The 17,354-nt window shown below is 37.9% G+C and overlaps 1 protein-coding gene across 1 annotated transcript in view; it reads left to right on the forward strand.

Annotated features, from left to right (window-relative positions):
* The window catches only part of clstn2a (calsyntenin 2a), a 269,756-nt gene that overhangs the window by 124,397 nt on the left and 128,005 nt on the right, over positions 1-17,354 (forward strand). Inside the window, exon 2 of the mRNA XM_067363156.1 lies at positions 4,623-4,745. Coding sequence (XP_067219257.1) covers positions 4,623-4,745 — 123 coding nt within the window. The remainder of the gene's footprint in view (positions 1-4,622; positions 4,746-17,354) is intronic.

Consider the following 17,354-nt stretch of genomic DNA (forward strand, 5'->3'; position numbering starts at 1 on the left):
TCACTTATATTTATAAAAAGTTGCAGTCACAGAGTTGGAATCAGATAAGCTTAATGTTCCACCACTGTAAGATTATAGCTGATCTTTTTCATTGTTTGAGGTATGAGGGATTTGTGTGAGTTGGCGAGCATGAGAAATAGTGTCAATCACCAGCTGGCTGGTGATATTTGTATGAAATCTAACAATGCAATGTTGTGAGAACATGATCGTGAACAAACGTGAACAGTTGACAGACCAGCACTGCATTGTCACGAAAGTTTAAGCCTTGGCGATTTAAATATTGAAGCACAAGAAGATGCAAAAGGGAATTCGATTTGTTACTTGCGCACTGTGTTAACCATTGAGAAAGATGTGTACCAGTATCAGTGTATTGGATCTGTGCATTCACTCTTAAAGTGACAGCAGCCTAATATTCCAGCCTTAAGATTCCTAACATCTCAACAACAACAAAGCTGGAGAATCTCACGCAGCCAAAATGAGGATTGTCAGTAACGGTGTTCAGCCTTACATTGTTCAAACCGGAGTCGACACTGATGGAGAGACTCAGGAAGAAGTTACAACTTTTAAAATGAAACTGGACGTTTCTGAATGGTTAGTGGATAAATTGATGTAGTTGCTGTGGAGTTGATTCAACTCATCCACTAGCATGTGTCGTCATGTTCATCTTTTGTGCAAATCCAGCTTTGAATTGACCCTCGTTTGTGAAGCAGTCCAGCGTAAAATGACGGCATGACAACAACTCTTCCTCTTCTCTAAAGCAGCCCAACATGGCCCCGCCCCCAATAACACACAACAAAGGGGGATCTATGCTAATAGAGCAGATTGTGACCAGTTGTGGGCGGGGCTTATCCCTAGTCTTATGTAAGAGTCACTGTTTATGATTTATGAGGATTATAAAAAAGGAGTGGGTTGATTTTTACCATTATAGGCTGGTTGTCTACACACTCTGGACACACATCTGTGTTCAAACGCCTTATAAAAGTGAATTTTGCATAATAGATCCGCTTTAAAATAAACAAACCCCTCAACCTGACTGTACACTTTTCCCTTTCTAATTAAATATTACTTTTTTCCCTATCGCTGCATGGTTGTTTAATGATTTTAGACAAGATCTTTGTCTAGTTTTGACATGATTGGATCACATTTTTAGAGTTTATGTAAATTTTATGCTTTGTGATTTCTCTAACCCAGGAAGAAGCTTGTTGTAGTCCCTACCAGCCGTTTGTTGTAGTCCTTAAACGGATAATTCTGTAAAAGAAAATATCTCCTTTTTCATTGAACTTTGAGTGTCATAACTTTGCAGATGTTTATGCTCAAACAGCAATATTACACACTTTAAGAAGTTAAAAAAGTGAAATCATAATCAAGGTCATTGGCATGTGTGGCATAAAGTTAGTTTTAGGCCCTGTTTCTTAATAAACTCTCTAAGTTCAAGGTTTAATGGATGTTTAGATGTTTTGTTCTGTTCAAAAAGTTATAACAAGTATCTTTGCTAACACTGTAACACTGTCTTGATGTTTTTAACACAATTTCCAGGGGTTGTGTTCCTTAATGGTGAATGCCAGGTAAATTTGCGCGTTCACACATGCATCTCCCATTATGTATTGTTTTTCTAGCTGTGTGTGTGTCAGAGCTTTCTAGTGCAGGGGAGCGGATGGAAGAGAAAAGTCCACATTGAATTAGCTTCCATCACTGCGCTCTAATGCTGTATAATGGCTGCAGACATCTCATGGGTAATAGCTCAGGGATTACAGAGAAGGCATATTGCTCTTAGTGACACCACTAACCTTATTAGAGAGAGAGAGAGCGAGAATGAGAGAGTTCAATGTGAATTTGCACTGACTGGAGCCTGAAGAGATGTATTATTATAATAGAAAGTACCTGATCCAAATTACAGTTATTTACTGTATCTTGTGTACATGATGACAGCCATGTTTTTTTTTGTTTTTTTTTTTCCCTAGTCTGTGACATTTCATTTGAAACGCTCAACTAAATATTTACCCAATGAATTGGACTTTTAATAGTGTATCGAGGAGTTTCCTAACCTACATGAAAGCCTTACTGCATGCGTTGTTATTCCTACACAATGGGAAAAACGGACTGCAGTGTGTCTGACCTCTCAGTCTGTACATCTGCAACACACACATTGTTTGCCTCTCTAGAAGCTTGTAGTACATGTCTTTGTATGTATAACACAGCTAGATAGATACAACCCGGCTATTCATCTGTGTCTGTTCAAATCGCTTTCAAGTGAGGCAAAACACTGCAAGTGGTTGTGGTTTTTAAAAAGTGGGTTTCATTGGAAACGCATTGGAGTACATGTAAAAAAACAACAACCAAAAAAACAACAACAACAAAACATGTTTTGTTCCTATAAGTGTGTCTGAGTTTAATAGTGAGCGACAGAGATATAAATGGCACAGACTTGTTGAAAGCAAGATTGTAGTCTTTAAAAATGACATTGCCAGCTGGTTTAATCGTCTGGTCATCTGAATCGGATGATTTGTTCCCTGCCTGAGATTGCTTATGGGTTATGAGGACACTCTTTCACCCTTTCTTTTCTCTGAGACTTGAGTAGACTGTCCTCCACAAGTGTGAAATGGTTTAATTTATTCTTTCATTAATTGCTTTGGTGGATCTCGTACTGAGCCACGCAAGGGGTTACTGAATAGCCAGTACTAATCTAAAACTCCATTAACTCATGCCGGGGGAGGATTTCTGAATACACGAGGGGCGAATCAAATAAAACGCCTTTTTTTTTTTGTCAACGTATTGCTTGGGATTGACAATTGTATTTACGGTAAAATTTAGTTTTTTTAATGTTGTTTATATGTCTATGTGGTGTTTTTAATGTGCTTTGATAAACCAGGTGCAAATTCTTCAGTCAATGCCATTGCTGAGTATTTTCTCCTTAAAACTGCAGTGAACCAAAGACAGTCTTAAAAACGCAGTTTGAAATCGCCCTTGTTCTCTACGTCACAAACATGTTGTAACCAATCACGTCAACATGTGGGTGGGCTTTAGCATATCATTAACTATGATCACTCTGAAGCAGGGGGTCTCAAGAGAAGCCAGGTTATCCTGGTATATTTTTCTGTTGATATGAAAAATCGGGTACATTTAGCAATATAGCAGGTGAATTATGTATATGATATACAGTCAAACCAAAATTTATTCAGACAATTTTGATATATTTTTATAGTGGGTTCAGGACACTATAGTTCATTTATGTAAGTGAGGAGAGCAAAATAAAGTAAACTGTGACATATTATACCCAGAAATTCTTCATACAGTGGACTAACAGTAAAATTGATAAAAATTTGGAACCAAAAATTATTCAGACACTTTGACCTGACCATGTTTTGCTTAGGTGTTATCTGACATAATTAAGATTTATGTTTTTCTGACACAGTTTAACTCTGAGATCTTGTAATATTTTATTACCATTTTTTTTTAACTATAGTGAATAAACTGTATTGATGTATGAAATGTTCAAGGTGTCTGAATAAATTTTGGTTTGATTGTATATTACTATGAACAGTTTGCAGTCTTGCCAAACAGTCTTCCACTTCTTTTTCTGAATCAATTTCTGGTTCAAACATTTATGGCTGAATTAAACCAGTATTGCCATCGTGCAGCGTTTACTACAGTGAAGTTGAGCGAGTGGATCAGGTATTCTGAGCTCATGTGATTGAGTGGAAGCGGGGCTAATTTGCATATTCATGGTCAGTATATACTAAATGAGGCAATGAGTTTAGAGTTACATTCAAGCTATTTCAATTCATGAAGAATTTATTTTCACAGAGAAGTTTAAATATGTCATTTTGGTGATTAAAAATGATTTTAAGGAATAAAAGTATTGACTACATGGGGAATTTAAAACATTAACATTCTTGAAAATAACAAAACAAAGTTCTTACATTTATGATCTATACTCTAAAAGATGTTTTTTTTTGTTGTTGTTGTTTGGAAGATTTAAAACTATATTACATTTAATGAACCTTTTTTTTTTTTTTTTTTTTTTAAATCTTCAGCTGCTTATTAACAAAATACTCCTAAAGTGTTTTGGCAAAATCTTCTTTCTTTAGGTCCGTCTGTGCTACAGGGCACACTGGGCAGCAAGTTTGGCAAAATAAGCTCACTAAAAATCTGATTTTTAATTAACCTTAAAAATGTTATGCTTACCAAACATGGCATTAGATGTGTACAGGGGATTTGGTAAACACTGCTTCTGTACAAGCTGTTTAATGCACAATGACTCTTGCAGGGATGTTTTCCTTTCACCGGGTAGAAAATTGCATTTGTGTCATCCGTTGATTAGCATCTTGTTTTGGTATCTCTTGTTATACAGCAGCCATGGAAAAAAAAGTAGGAACAACAGAGTATGCTACGACAGATAAATGAGGGTGTTTCCCTGGATACGTGTTGTAGGAGACAGGGATGTGGCCATTTGGGGAATTGGACAAACAGCCCGCATTGGACTTGTATCGATCGCCATTATTAGCCATTCTTTGCATGAACACACTGAATTTGTTGTGTTTTTTATTCCTATTTAGGAGATGATTTGAACAGTCTGAACAGTTCAGAATTTAAATTCTTCATCTTTTCTCTCTCCATTGCAGTGAATAAGCACAAACCATGGATCGAGACATCTTACCATGGTGTTATCAGCGAGAACATGGACACTGTACTGCTAGACCCTCCCCTGGTCGCACTGGACAAAGACGCTCCTGTCCCTTATGCAGGTATACGACTTACCTAACTGGAATGCTCTATACTGATTGGTCAATTGTGGCATTCGAGGCGTACAGGCATATGTGGCTGTTGTCCCTGACAACCAATGTCTTGCACTGTGCTTGTTTCATGTGTTTCCTTTTTCTTCTCATGATCAAATCATTTTAACTGAGATCAATATTTCATGTCCATTATTAAAGTAGCATTGTAATAAGTAAAATAATATACATTCAGCTGATCATTATATTAAAGGGGACCTATAATGCACCTGTTCAGAAGATGTAATATAAGTCTCTGGTGTCTCCAGAATGTGTCTGTGAAGTTTCAGCTCAAAGTCCCCCACAGATCATTTATTATAGCTTGTCAAATTTGCCCCTATTTGGGTGTGAGCAAATGTGTGTGTCCCTTTAAATGCAAATGAGCTGCTGCTCCCGCCCCCTTTCCAGAAGAGGGCGGAGCTTTAACAGCTCAACAGCAACAAAGCTGGAGAATCTCACGCAGCCAAAATGAGGATTGTCAGTAACGGTGTTCAGCCTTACATTGTTCAAACCGGAGTTGACACTGATGGAGAGACTCAGGAAGAAGTTACAACTTTTAGACGTTTCTGAATGGTTAGTGGATAAATTGATGTAGTTGCTGTGGAGTTGATTCAACTCATCCACTAGCATGTGCCGTCATGTTCATCTTTTGTGTTGAATTGATCCTCGTTTGTGAAGCAGTCCCGCGTAAAATGATTTGCGCAAATATATAACACTTTACCGACATTCTTCTTCACATTTCTTTTATAAATGAAGTGGCTTAAATGCTGGGAATCTATGGAGACTCTTCATTTTGTTCGTTGGTACATCCAATAACAGAACATTTGTAATGTTGGTGCAGACATTGCACATCTCCAGCTGCTACAGCGAGGAAACCGAAATGGCGAACTGCTGCGGCTCACTCAGGGCGGGATCTATGCTAATAGAGCAGATTGTGACCAGTTGTGGGCGGGGCTTATCCCTAGTCTTATGTAAGAGTCACTGTTTATGATTTATGAGGATTATAAAAAAGGAGTGGGTGGATTTTTACCATTATAGGCTGGTTGTCTACACACTCTGGACACACATCTGTGTTCAAACACCTTATAAAAGTGAATTTTGCATAATAGAGCCGCTTTAAAATAAACAAACCCCTCAACCTGACTGTACACTTTTCCCTTTCTAATCAAATATTACTTTTTTCCCTATCGCTGCATGGTTGTTTAATGATTTTAGACAAGATCTTTGTCTAGTTTTGACATGATTGGATCATATAATTGTAGTTTTATTTGTATACTATTATATAATTGGAGCATTATAATTATGTTGATATAATACTGATTAATAATTATTAAATATGAAAAACGATATTATAAAAAAATGACTTAATACTTTTTAATAGCCATTTTTAAAGCAATCCATTTTAAGTCTTCAGCATGCTTCATTATGAAGTAGGCAGCACATGCAGAATATATATATATATATATATATATATATGTATGTATATATATCATTTTAATTAAATCGCAGCCTTTTGCAGTTTAATCGTGATTGTGATCATTTTGATTAACGTTGCAGCCTGTTTTCCCCATATCTAATCTATTCCAATGAGACATACAAGCTCACTACAGAACATCCAGGATTATTCCAAAATTTATAGCACCAATAGCTTGGTTCTTCAGTGTAGTGTTCCTCTATTCCTTTGTGTTTAAGTGAGGGCAGTTGAGTGTGAGATTTTATGTGTATTGCAGCATAGTGCTCATATAAAAGAGATTTAGTCAACGCTTTCCTCACTGTTATGGAGACAGATCTGCCTGACCTTCCTGCTATTTCAGAGTGCATTTCCTGCTTCTATCTCCATTGTTGTGGTGACACACAGCCCTTGTATAAGTAGATCTTGTCGGCCTTTCCATGGCCGTGCGTTCAATAAAGCAACCGGCCTTGAAGAACAACTCGAACAACGTGCGTTTTGGCTTTCGAGGAGGAGTAGCCAATGCTTTGAGCGTCAATCACCTCTCACGGAGCAATGAACGACAGCACAGCTTTATGACTTGCGTGGTGTTTGTGAAAGACAGATTCCGACTCGCTGGTTTTCAAGTGCAGGTTGTTCAGATGGGGTGGTGGCTGACAGATGCAAAGTAATTAAATAAAGTGATTTTTTTATTTTTTTTTTACACAAAGAGGAATGTGTGGAAGCATTATGACAGGTAACTCTCTACAGCTCATTAAATGACAATGCCTAGAATTAATCTCCTCTCTGACAGCCTTGGCAAAAAGCACTTTTCAAGCTTTTATATATTTATTTTGCGCTTGAAAAGCATGCTGTGTGTGGTGCACTTGATAAAGATTTGTTGTTCATACCTTGGAGAATCTTTTAGCTGACAGCATGCCTCTTTCTTTACACCACTACCATCAACCACTGGTGAGGACTGATTATCTTTGCAGTACGTTAATTCATACTGTAGTGTGTTTTTGTTCTTGTAATATTACAATTTAATTCTGAATTTTTTTAATTCGACATTTATGTGATTAAAGTCGACGTCGATGACATCATGACATCACTAATGATAAGCCTGAACCTCGAGCTGAGACTGAACACTGGTTGCCTTGTGCACAGCTATGGTGTATGACACGGCGCTGCCCACAAGGCTATTGTCCTATATTAATAGCTTGCTTTTATTAGTTCTTTTGTTTTGGTAATTATATTTCTCACAGATTTCTGCTCCATCTAAATCAGATACAGATAAAGTAGCACAGTAAAGATTACATTTATATGAAAGCATTAATGAGAAAGCAATTCCGTGTGAATTAATTCTACCTGCCAGTGTCTCTCTACTAATTGTAAAGAACTTTTCAGTTTCTAAGCTATTGTATTGATAAATCACAGAACAGTGTTGACACTACATTTCTGTGCTACTGAATGTTTTTGCGTGCGCGTTATCTGCACGTTATGTGCGAGCTATACTGTTTAAAACGTGCATTTACCCGATCAATATTGAGCATTGAGATAGTATAATCAAACACATCTTGTGGAGTGCTCTGGAAATGGAGCGTAAAAGTGGACTTCACTGATTTTGTATCCTGTTGCGCCCCCTGTAGACCATGATCAGCAACCAGTTGGTGACAAGCTTAAAGGATTAGTTCACTGTAGAATTAAAATTTCCTGATAATTTCCTCACCCCCATGTCATCCAAGATGTTCATGTCTTTCTTTCTTGTCTCGAAGAGAAATTAAGGTTTTTGAGGAAAAAATTCCAGGATTTTTCTCCATATAGTGGACTTCACTGGGGTTTAACGGGTTGAAGGTCCAAATATCAGTTTCAGTGCAGCTTCAAAGAGCTCTACATGATCCCAAACGAGGAAGAAAGGTCTTATCTAGAGAAACAATCTGTCATTTTCTAAAAAAAAAAAATAAATTTAAAAAAATAATGTACTTTTTAACCACAAATGCACTCTGCGATGCACCACGCATTATGTAATCATGTTGGAAAGGTCACGCGTGACATTGGCGGAAGTACCAATCCATTGTCTATAAAACGAATGTGCAAAGACTAAGACAAACGGCCTTTACAAAAAAAAAAGTTAAAACAATGATGTCAGACAATTTTGAAGTTGGAGGAGAAAATGAGTTTTTCACCCTACCACGGTACTTCCGCCTACGTCACGCGTGACCTTTCTATGTGACTATGTAATGCGTGAAGTCATGGCCGTGCATTGCAAAGCAGTCAAGATGAGCATTTTTGGTTAAAAAGTATAACATTTTTATTTTATTTTTTTGAAAATGGCCAATCTTTTCTCTAGATAAGACTGTTATTCCTCGTCTGGGATCATCTTCGAAGCTGCACTGAAACTGTAATTTTGGACCTTCAACCCGTTGAACCCCAGTGAAGTCCACTATATGGAGAAAAATCCTGGAATGTTTTCCTCAAAAACCTTCATTTCTTTTCCACTGAAGAAAGAAAGACATGAACATCTTGGATGACATGGAGGTGAGGAAATTATCAGGAAAATTGAATTCTGGAGTGAACTAATCCTTTAAAGCGTCATGGCAGAGCATTAAATTCGACTAGTGTGTGCAACCCTTAGTATGAAATGAAAATCCTTTCTACATGCATGTTATTGATTTTTTTATTGTGAACGATTCATCCATGCATACGCTTAATTTTGTTTACATTTATTGACCTTGGAATTTGTAATTAAAATATCATAACTCAACCTTCTGGTGAAACTGCAATTTATGCCAGACTTCTCCAATCATTAATTTACCAATTCTACCATTTTAATATGCTAATTTGGTGCTCAAGAATCATTTCTTATTATTATCAATATTGTGCTGCTTAATATTTTTTCAAGATTCTTTGATGAATAGAAAATTTAAAAGAACAGCTTTTACTTTCTATAGAAATCTATAAATGTCTTTACTGTCCCTTTTGTTTAGTTGAATGTGTCAGCATTACATTTCCTTCATTCAAAAAAAAAAAAAAAAGTCGTACTGACTCAAAACTTGACTGCAAAGTAACGAGAATAACTTTAAAGCTCAGGATCTTTTCCTGCATAATCCACATTTTTTGGGAAACTTGTGCACTTATTACTTTGATTTATCAATGACAGATTAATGGTGAACGGCCTCTGTTGTTAAAACATCACCGGGAAATGAGCGTTGCGCTCTAATTTAGTGACAGGTGATATTTCACTGCCTTTTCACGGGGAGCCAACGGATACACACGAAAGATTGCTGCCAGGGAGACTCAGAGAAAAGCAGGCTCTCCATCTCAATCCGTCATTCTCCCTAATTCTCTTCGCTCCCATTCTCTCCGTCTTTCTTTCTCCGTCCCGTTCTCCTCTTCCACATCAGACCGTGAGTTATGCGCGAGAGGCTTTGTCATCAATCCTGTTTTCGTCTGTTTAGAGAATGGAATGCGGGCGTCCTTCTGGCACCGCATTAATTGGGGTGTGGGAACACGACCCGGGATTGTTAAGTGCTTCGCCTCGCCCTCCTTCGTCTTTTTCTCCTGCCTCGCTCACTGTCTCCCATGTATCAGCTTGCTTTGATGTAAAATAACGATGATGAGCCTCAAGTCGATGATATATGCTGAGGCAGGGATCCTGAAGATGAATTGTTATTTCTGGGAACAAGACTTTCCCCTGTAGAGCCGATAGCGTAGGTCTTGTAGTATGCACAGAGCATTCTCAATCAAATTACCGTGAAGGATGAGCCGGAGTCAGTAGAGGAAGGAAAAAAAAGAAAAACGGCAGCTTCATTTGCTAATTCTTTATCTCGGTTGTGGCTTCACCAGCCTCTTTCTCATTAATCTCTCCTCTCAGATGATGTACAATGCCGTATTGTTCCGCTAAACTTTGCCTTCCTCGCACCAGATTACCTAACAAAACCCAAGCTAGGATGCGGTCCAGGGAAACTATGGATGGATTGCAAAAACCACACATGAGAGTGAAAATAGAAGGATGTAGTGAAAGAGAATCGCAGCGCCTGCAGTTCAGACAATTGTATTGTGTTCCTTTTATAGAAGCAGGACCTGAATTGAAGGATGAAACTGTTTTTGATCGTGTTTGGGCCGTTCTGTCTAAAATAACCAGTAGACTTTGCAATTGGATACACTGGTGGATCTTGCAGTTAAATTATTCAAAATAACGTGTTAAAAAAATACATTTGGCAGTATTTTGATCTTGTTAGTGGATGAAGAGAGTGTTGATTATGTGCTGGTCACAATCCTGTCTGAGGTATGACAGGCTGTCATTTAAAATTAAGGGTGTTGTACATGATGCAAAAAAAATCACACATGTATTATCAGCTCAGTCTATTTCCCACAGGGTCACTTGCTTGATGTGAATAAGAGCTGATTGGAGTGTCATTTATATCATATTTTGTGACAAACAATTTTAAGAGGTGCATGGTAGGTTATTATAAACAATATAAAGTACATCACATGTTCCAAAGATATAAATAACTGAAAAAAAATATGTAAATGTACTTGCTTTGAGACCTACAATTCTACACACATTCATCAGTAAATAAATAATCATTCGTTTTTTATGTGGGCTTTCTAAATGATAAATGCAATTAGTTTCTATGCTTTCGGTTAATTAATCTGAGATATAGATGCTTAGAGGATGCCTAATAGAGCAGATTAGGGGGCGGTTTAGACAGGCAGCATGAGAAAAAAAGCGAGCAGTGGAACGTTTAACCAAATGCTTTTCATATAAACAACCTTGCCGGGTGATCCTCAGACTTGAAGTAATAGCAATTCATGTGATAATTTGTGGATTTTTATTTGTTTTTAGTCCTATTTGACTGTATTTGGCAAACTTAAAAAAGTCTGATTTGCCCTGAAAATTTAACCATGGTAACTTGACCACCTATATTTTGAACTGTGAAATTGTTCATTCCAGCTGTGGACGAAAGTCTAAGAATTACTCAGAAGTGTGTCTGACTGAGTGAGTTTTGTTATGATGTGTGCGAATGAGTGTGCCCTAGATTTCACCTACATGAAGTGAATGAACAATGTGCCCTATCTCTGTCCTCCTTTGGAATTACATTCAGTGATCCCTCAGGGTCGAGAACCATGCCTGAGGAACTCTTTTACTAACTTATGATTCTCTTACTTGTATAGTTTCATCATAGTTTATTCACTTGGGGGGAGAATTCCCATTGGAAAAAAACACATTCAGACTCCGTTAATCAGTTTAGGAAGTCTTGCGTTTTTTGTGCGATGCTGTATATGCATTTTCATGTTTCTTATTTTTTCCCTTTTGTTTTCTTATTTTTAGTATGGAACCGAACCGAATCGGCTGAGCCTAGCATTGTCATGATTTCCCATGATGCTTTGCTAGCGCTGAAAATGCAGTGCCTGTTATAAGTGTGAACTATTGTTCTGCACATACTCTGAGGCCTACTGGGATGTATCCAAAAGATGTCCCCAGATGTTTTTCAAGAAATTCACAAGCAGCTTCCATTCTTCCCAGGTTGTCAGTGTTATATGTGGTGGAAAAGAAACCATGTGAATCATACGGTTGAGTGATAATTGAAAGAAAGAAAGCTGAGAGAGTTCTTGTTTTGAATCCATCCATGCTGTCGGCGAGGTGACGTGTTCAATTTCGCTGCCAATACCTCTCGTTTTGTCTCGAATGTTTGTGTTTGAAAATTGAGAAGTGTTACCAGAGACTAGAGGTGAAAGTCAAATTAGAATTCTGAGAATGTGTTAGATCTGCAGGGATCCACGCTGCCGATTCTCTCATGCCTTCTCTTTCTGAAGTGTAGTTTACTGCATATATCTCGTGCATGGTGTATCACCTCTACCACTGAGATATATTTTGATATATAGATGCTGTTTCAGTCAGCCTGGGGTCTTTGTTTATGCTACCTTTGCAGAATTTAAAGGGGACCTATAATGCAAAATTTTTGAACACCTTTGTGTCCACAGTGTGTGAGAACAACCAGCCTATAATGGTAAAAATCCACTCACTCATTCTTTTATAATTCCCATAAATCAAAAGCAGTTTCTTCAAACGAGCGGAATCAGACTCAGGAGAAGCCCTGCCCACAGTCAGTGAAGATCTGCCCTATTAGAATAGACACAGCGTTGAGTGAGAAGCATAAAGTCCGCCATTCCTGTATCCTCACTGTAGCAGCTGGAGTTGTACAATATCTGCACCAAAGATGCTTTAGAAATGTTGTGTTTTGGGATGTAGCAATGAACATAAGAGTCATAGACTCCCACCATCTGAGTCACAGTTTTTGACATTTTCAGTGCGTGAGATTGTCCTGTTTTGTTGTTGCCGATATGCCGGAGCATGAACTCTTGAAGCTCTGCCCTTTTTCTGGAAAGGGGGCTGGAAGCAGCAGCTCATTTGAGATGTTTTGGGATGTACCAATGAACATAAGAGTCTCCATAGTCACAGTTTCTGACATTTTCAGTGCGTGAGATTGTCCTGTTTTGTTGTTGCCGATATGCCGGAGCATGAACTCTTGAAGCTCTGCCCTTTTCTGGAAAGGGGGCTGGAAGCAGCAGCTCATTTGAGATGTTTTGGGATGTACCAATTAACATAAGAGTCTCCATAGACTCCCGTCATCTGAGTCACTGAGGACATTGAGGTTAAATTTAATTTTTGAAAGAAATGTCTCAAAGAAAGTAGGTAAGGTCTTGTACTTTTCTGCCAATCATTTTACACTGAACTGCTTCACAAAGGTTGATTCTGAAAGATGAGTCAATACCAACGCTTTGTGCTCAAACTTCATATCCAGAACTGATGCTGCCCTCACAAGCTATCAGAATTATCATAATCAAGAGTTTCCTAGTTAAAAAATTGTGCACAAACACCTTTTCTGACATTTTAATGTGTGAGATTGTCCTGTTTTGTTGTTGCCATTATGCCATGAATTCTTGAAACTCTGCCCTCTTCTGGAAAGGTGGCCAGGAGAAACAGCTCATTTGATTTAAAGGGAACCACAAAAAAATGGTGCGGTTTTGCTTGCACACAAAAAGTGGCAACTTTAACATACTATAATAAATGGGCTATTTTGAGGTTAAAATTTACATATACACTATGGGGACACCCAGACTTATATTACATCTTGTAAAAAGGGCATTATAGGTCCCCTTTAAGAAGCTGGCCTGTTCTCGAAGCTGATTATGATAGTATGCCATCAGTTCAGTTATTGAAATAATAAAAAAAATATATTTTACATGCTAATTAAATGGTTAAGTATGGAAATATTCCTGAGAGGTCTCTTTTAATAACTGAAGGAATTCATTACGAAGGTTCATATGCCACAATCTCAAAGTATTATCTTTGACTTACACCTGAGAGAATTGAAATGAGCGCTTCAAGAGGTAATTGGTAATTAGAACGACACATGCTTATAATACTGAATATTTAGACTTGCATTTGCAGCTGCGGTAGCCAAATGGAATAAAATCTGACAACATTTTCCGATTAGTGCTGATGGCACCTAAAAGCCCCTTCTAACTGGAAAATGTCCACCACTGTAGCCTTAGTGCTGATTAAAATGACACATCCACCTCCATGAGAGACTGGGAATTCAGCCAGACATCATTTGCAAGCATAATTTAATAACATCTTAAGGTGTGTGGATGAGAAGGAACTAAACATTGCTGGTTTCAGGATCTCTTTAGAGATCCCCCGGCCCTGTTTAATTAGCTCCTGACTGATGGCATGATTGTAAAGTGCCTGGCGTTACATTTCATTTAGCAATTTTTATGGTTTAGTATTGTGCATTTTCAGTTTGGTCCCTGAATCCCCAAAGTTTCTGGTGAAATGCATAACTTGTTATTTGGCTGACCTGGTACTTTCACAGAATTCATCTCGCAGGAGGGTTCCTTGAAAGAGCTCTTAGAAGTACATTAGCAGCAGACTTATTATGATGCTTGATTCCTTTGAAATAACAAAGAAGGTTTATAATACCTGGAGAAAGCGATGTGTTAGCATTCCCTCTCATCACAATGGCAGTTGCTCAGCTGGTGCAGGCCTTCCCATAGTTATGCGACCTGCTTGCAGCCATCTGTGCTTATGAGCACTCTATTTTTGGGCGTAAGCGTTTTTGAGCCAATGTTGTTATCATGTTATTATACTTTTTAAATTTAGTCTTTTTGTTGGTTTGCTGTAATCAAAATAACAGATTGCATATGTGTCCCTGCATAAGTTTTGGAGTAAAAACAAACTTTTGGTATGTTAGATAAACGTCTGAGATGTTCTACTGAGGTAAAATATGATGCATCTATCACTAACATGCTCACTTTAGGGGCACGGAGAAAAACCATGCATGTATGCATATAAAAAAAAATATTTCTATCATTATTAGAAAGCCACTTCAGAAGACCACTTGAATGATTTAATTCATTTAGATCTCTTACAGAAGGGTCAGGGTACAGTTTTTGCAGTTTTAACCATGCATTTTATAGCATATATTTTCCTCAGTTCTCTTAAAAAAAAATAAAAATATTACTGATTAACTTCTGATCTTGGCAAAACATCATCTTTAATATAATGTTATATTAAATTGATTAGGCCTTTGTTGCTTGCAAAAAAATCTTTTGTGAGAATACATTGCTTTTGAATGGCTGTCAATGGAGAAAGATACTTTTTGTCCCCTTATTATGTTCTTTATGCAACACAAAATGAGAAAGATTATCAATTAAAAACAGCTTTTGGTCTTTTCCTTACATACATATATTTTATGGCTTCATAAGTCTTGAAATATTGTGCACAAGTCATAAAGACAACTGTTTTGACACTTTTATGGTGTACCTTTTGGCTTTTTGCAGCTTAGCAGCAAAAATCTCAATAATTTTTTATTTATTTATTTTTTCCTTGAGAAAAAAGCAACTTCCCCTGACACCTCATTTTGTGTTTCACAGAAGGAAAATAAAACGAGAGAAGGAATGACATGAGGATGAGTAAATGATGGTCCTTTAATTAAAATTTTTTACTCATGCTTCCCTTGGACAAATTCAAGCTGCAAGCGGGAATTTCTATTACGCAAGGAGCGATAACCTTCCAGCTTAATGACTAACATTGATTTAGATTTTTAGCTCATCATACTGTTTATAACTTTGAATCACCAGTCCATATTCTGCAGACACTATGGAAATCCACATTGGCTCTCCACCCTCCTTCCTCCAAAATTACATTCGCTAAAAGTGCCTGGTGCCAAGTTCTGTGATGAGAAAACTAATTTTCCTCTAGTGAAAAATGATTTCCCAAGCTCAGGAAAGGATCTGAATGGAGGGGGGCTCTTGGAGGGCAAGTGTTAGGGCGTTGATCAAACCTCTCAGCTTCTGGTTGTGATGAAGGTACAGCAGAAAGGAGAAAAGCCTCCCTTTCCCCTCCCTTCCTCCCTTTTCTTTTGCGCTTCATATAATCTTTTTGCTGCTTTCTCTCTCTGTAACATTGAGATGGGTCTGGACATAAAGGAAGGTAGTGCACATCAAAGAATGTTGTGTTCAGGGGCCACTAAGATCCAGACACTGATCCATTCTCATGTGAGAGTGAGAGTCGATGAGTACAGCATCTTCCCACTTCCTTTTCTTGTCTCTGGGTCTTTTGAGATGATTTGGCCTGAAAGCAGCTGGGATGAGGAAAGGAATGAGACAGCGGATTGGAGAGGGTCACTAGGGCCTTCTGATTGTTGGCAAAAATGAAGGAATGATTTGGGTGTGCTGTTCAGGCGGTGAGATTGCACAGAGCAGGAACCAAGAGTAAGATTGCGCATTCCCTTCGGCTCTCAGAGAGAACGCCTTGTCAAACTTTCAAGTGCTTATGGTAAACTCCTCTCTGAGGGGGGAATTCACTAAACAGCTGCACCAATTTTGCTGGCAGTGTTCAGCGCAAAACATTATTCACTAACCACCCACAATCCAATTTAACTAGACACTATCTGTAGTGTTGTAGGGCTGCATTATTTAAATGAAGTCATTCTTTTCAGCTGGTACTTCATGGGGAAACCAGGCACATCCTGATTTGACAGAGTAATAAAGGGCATTCCTGAGTCAAGCATGTTTTGATGGTCTTGTAAAAGTTCTCACCCAAACTCTAACCAAAAACCTAACCCTTAATCTAGAGGGAAATGATGCACTCTAAAAAAAAAAAAAAATGCTTGGTTAAAAATATCCCAAGATGGGTTAAATGTGGACATTTATTAGACATATTAATAAATGTTAACTTCCAAACTATTTTGGGTTCATTTTAAGCCAGCCATATAGTAATTTTTAATCAATAGTTGAGTTAAGTAGAACTGCCCAGCAGGTTAGGCAAACATTTAACCCAACTGCTGGGTCAAAAAAATCATTGATCTATAAGAATATCCTGTAAGTTTCAGAAATGAAAACTTCCTTGTTAGTCCAATACAAGCTTTTATTGACACCAGGCCTAGCGAACGACTGATCCTGGAATGTGCCTATCTATCACGCCTCCGCAGAAGAAATCAACGCCTACTTCATCACTGTGATAGCATGATGAGGAGGAGAGAAGAGTGATACAGGACTAAACATAACATTACCTTTCAAAGGATCCTAATACAAGGAATATGGTTAATTATTTTCAACAATGTGAATGTCTCAGTTGAGCTTTATTTATTTGTATTCGGTACATTTCACTATGGATTCTTTGGTAAATCAATCGCTTTTCAGCGCAGGCTTTACAAACAGCCTTTTACAATATGGACTCGACAGTAATGTAAGAGCATGTAAGTAACTGTGTTAAAGGTGCCATCGAACGTTTTTTTTTGTTTTTTTTGCAAGATGTAATAAGTCTAAGGTGTCCCCTGAATGTGTCTGTGAAGTTGCAGCTCAAAATACCCCATAGATTTTTTTTTTACTGCCTATTTTGAGACATAATTAGAAATGCGCCGATTCTGGCTGCGGCCCCTTTAAATTGCACGCTCCCCACCCCCTCCTGAGCTCTCAACTCTATTACTGCATAAACAAAGTTCACACAGCTAATATAACCCTCAAAATGGATCTTTACAAAGTGTTCGTTATGCATGCTGCATGCACACATCGAATCATGTGAGTAAAGTATTTATTTGGATGTTTACATTTGATTCTGTATGAGTTTGAGGCTGTGCTCC

The sequence above is a fragment of the Chanodichthys erythropterus genome, chromosome 16 (assembly GCF_024489055.1).
Source record: "Chanodichthys erythropterus isolate Z2021 chromosome 16, ASM2448905v1, whole genome shotgun sequence".
Lineage (NCBI taxonomy): Eukaryota > Metazoa > Chordata > Actinopteri > Cypriniformes > Xenocyprididae > Chanodichthys > Chanodichthys erythropterus.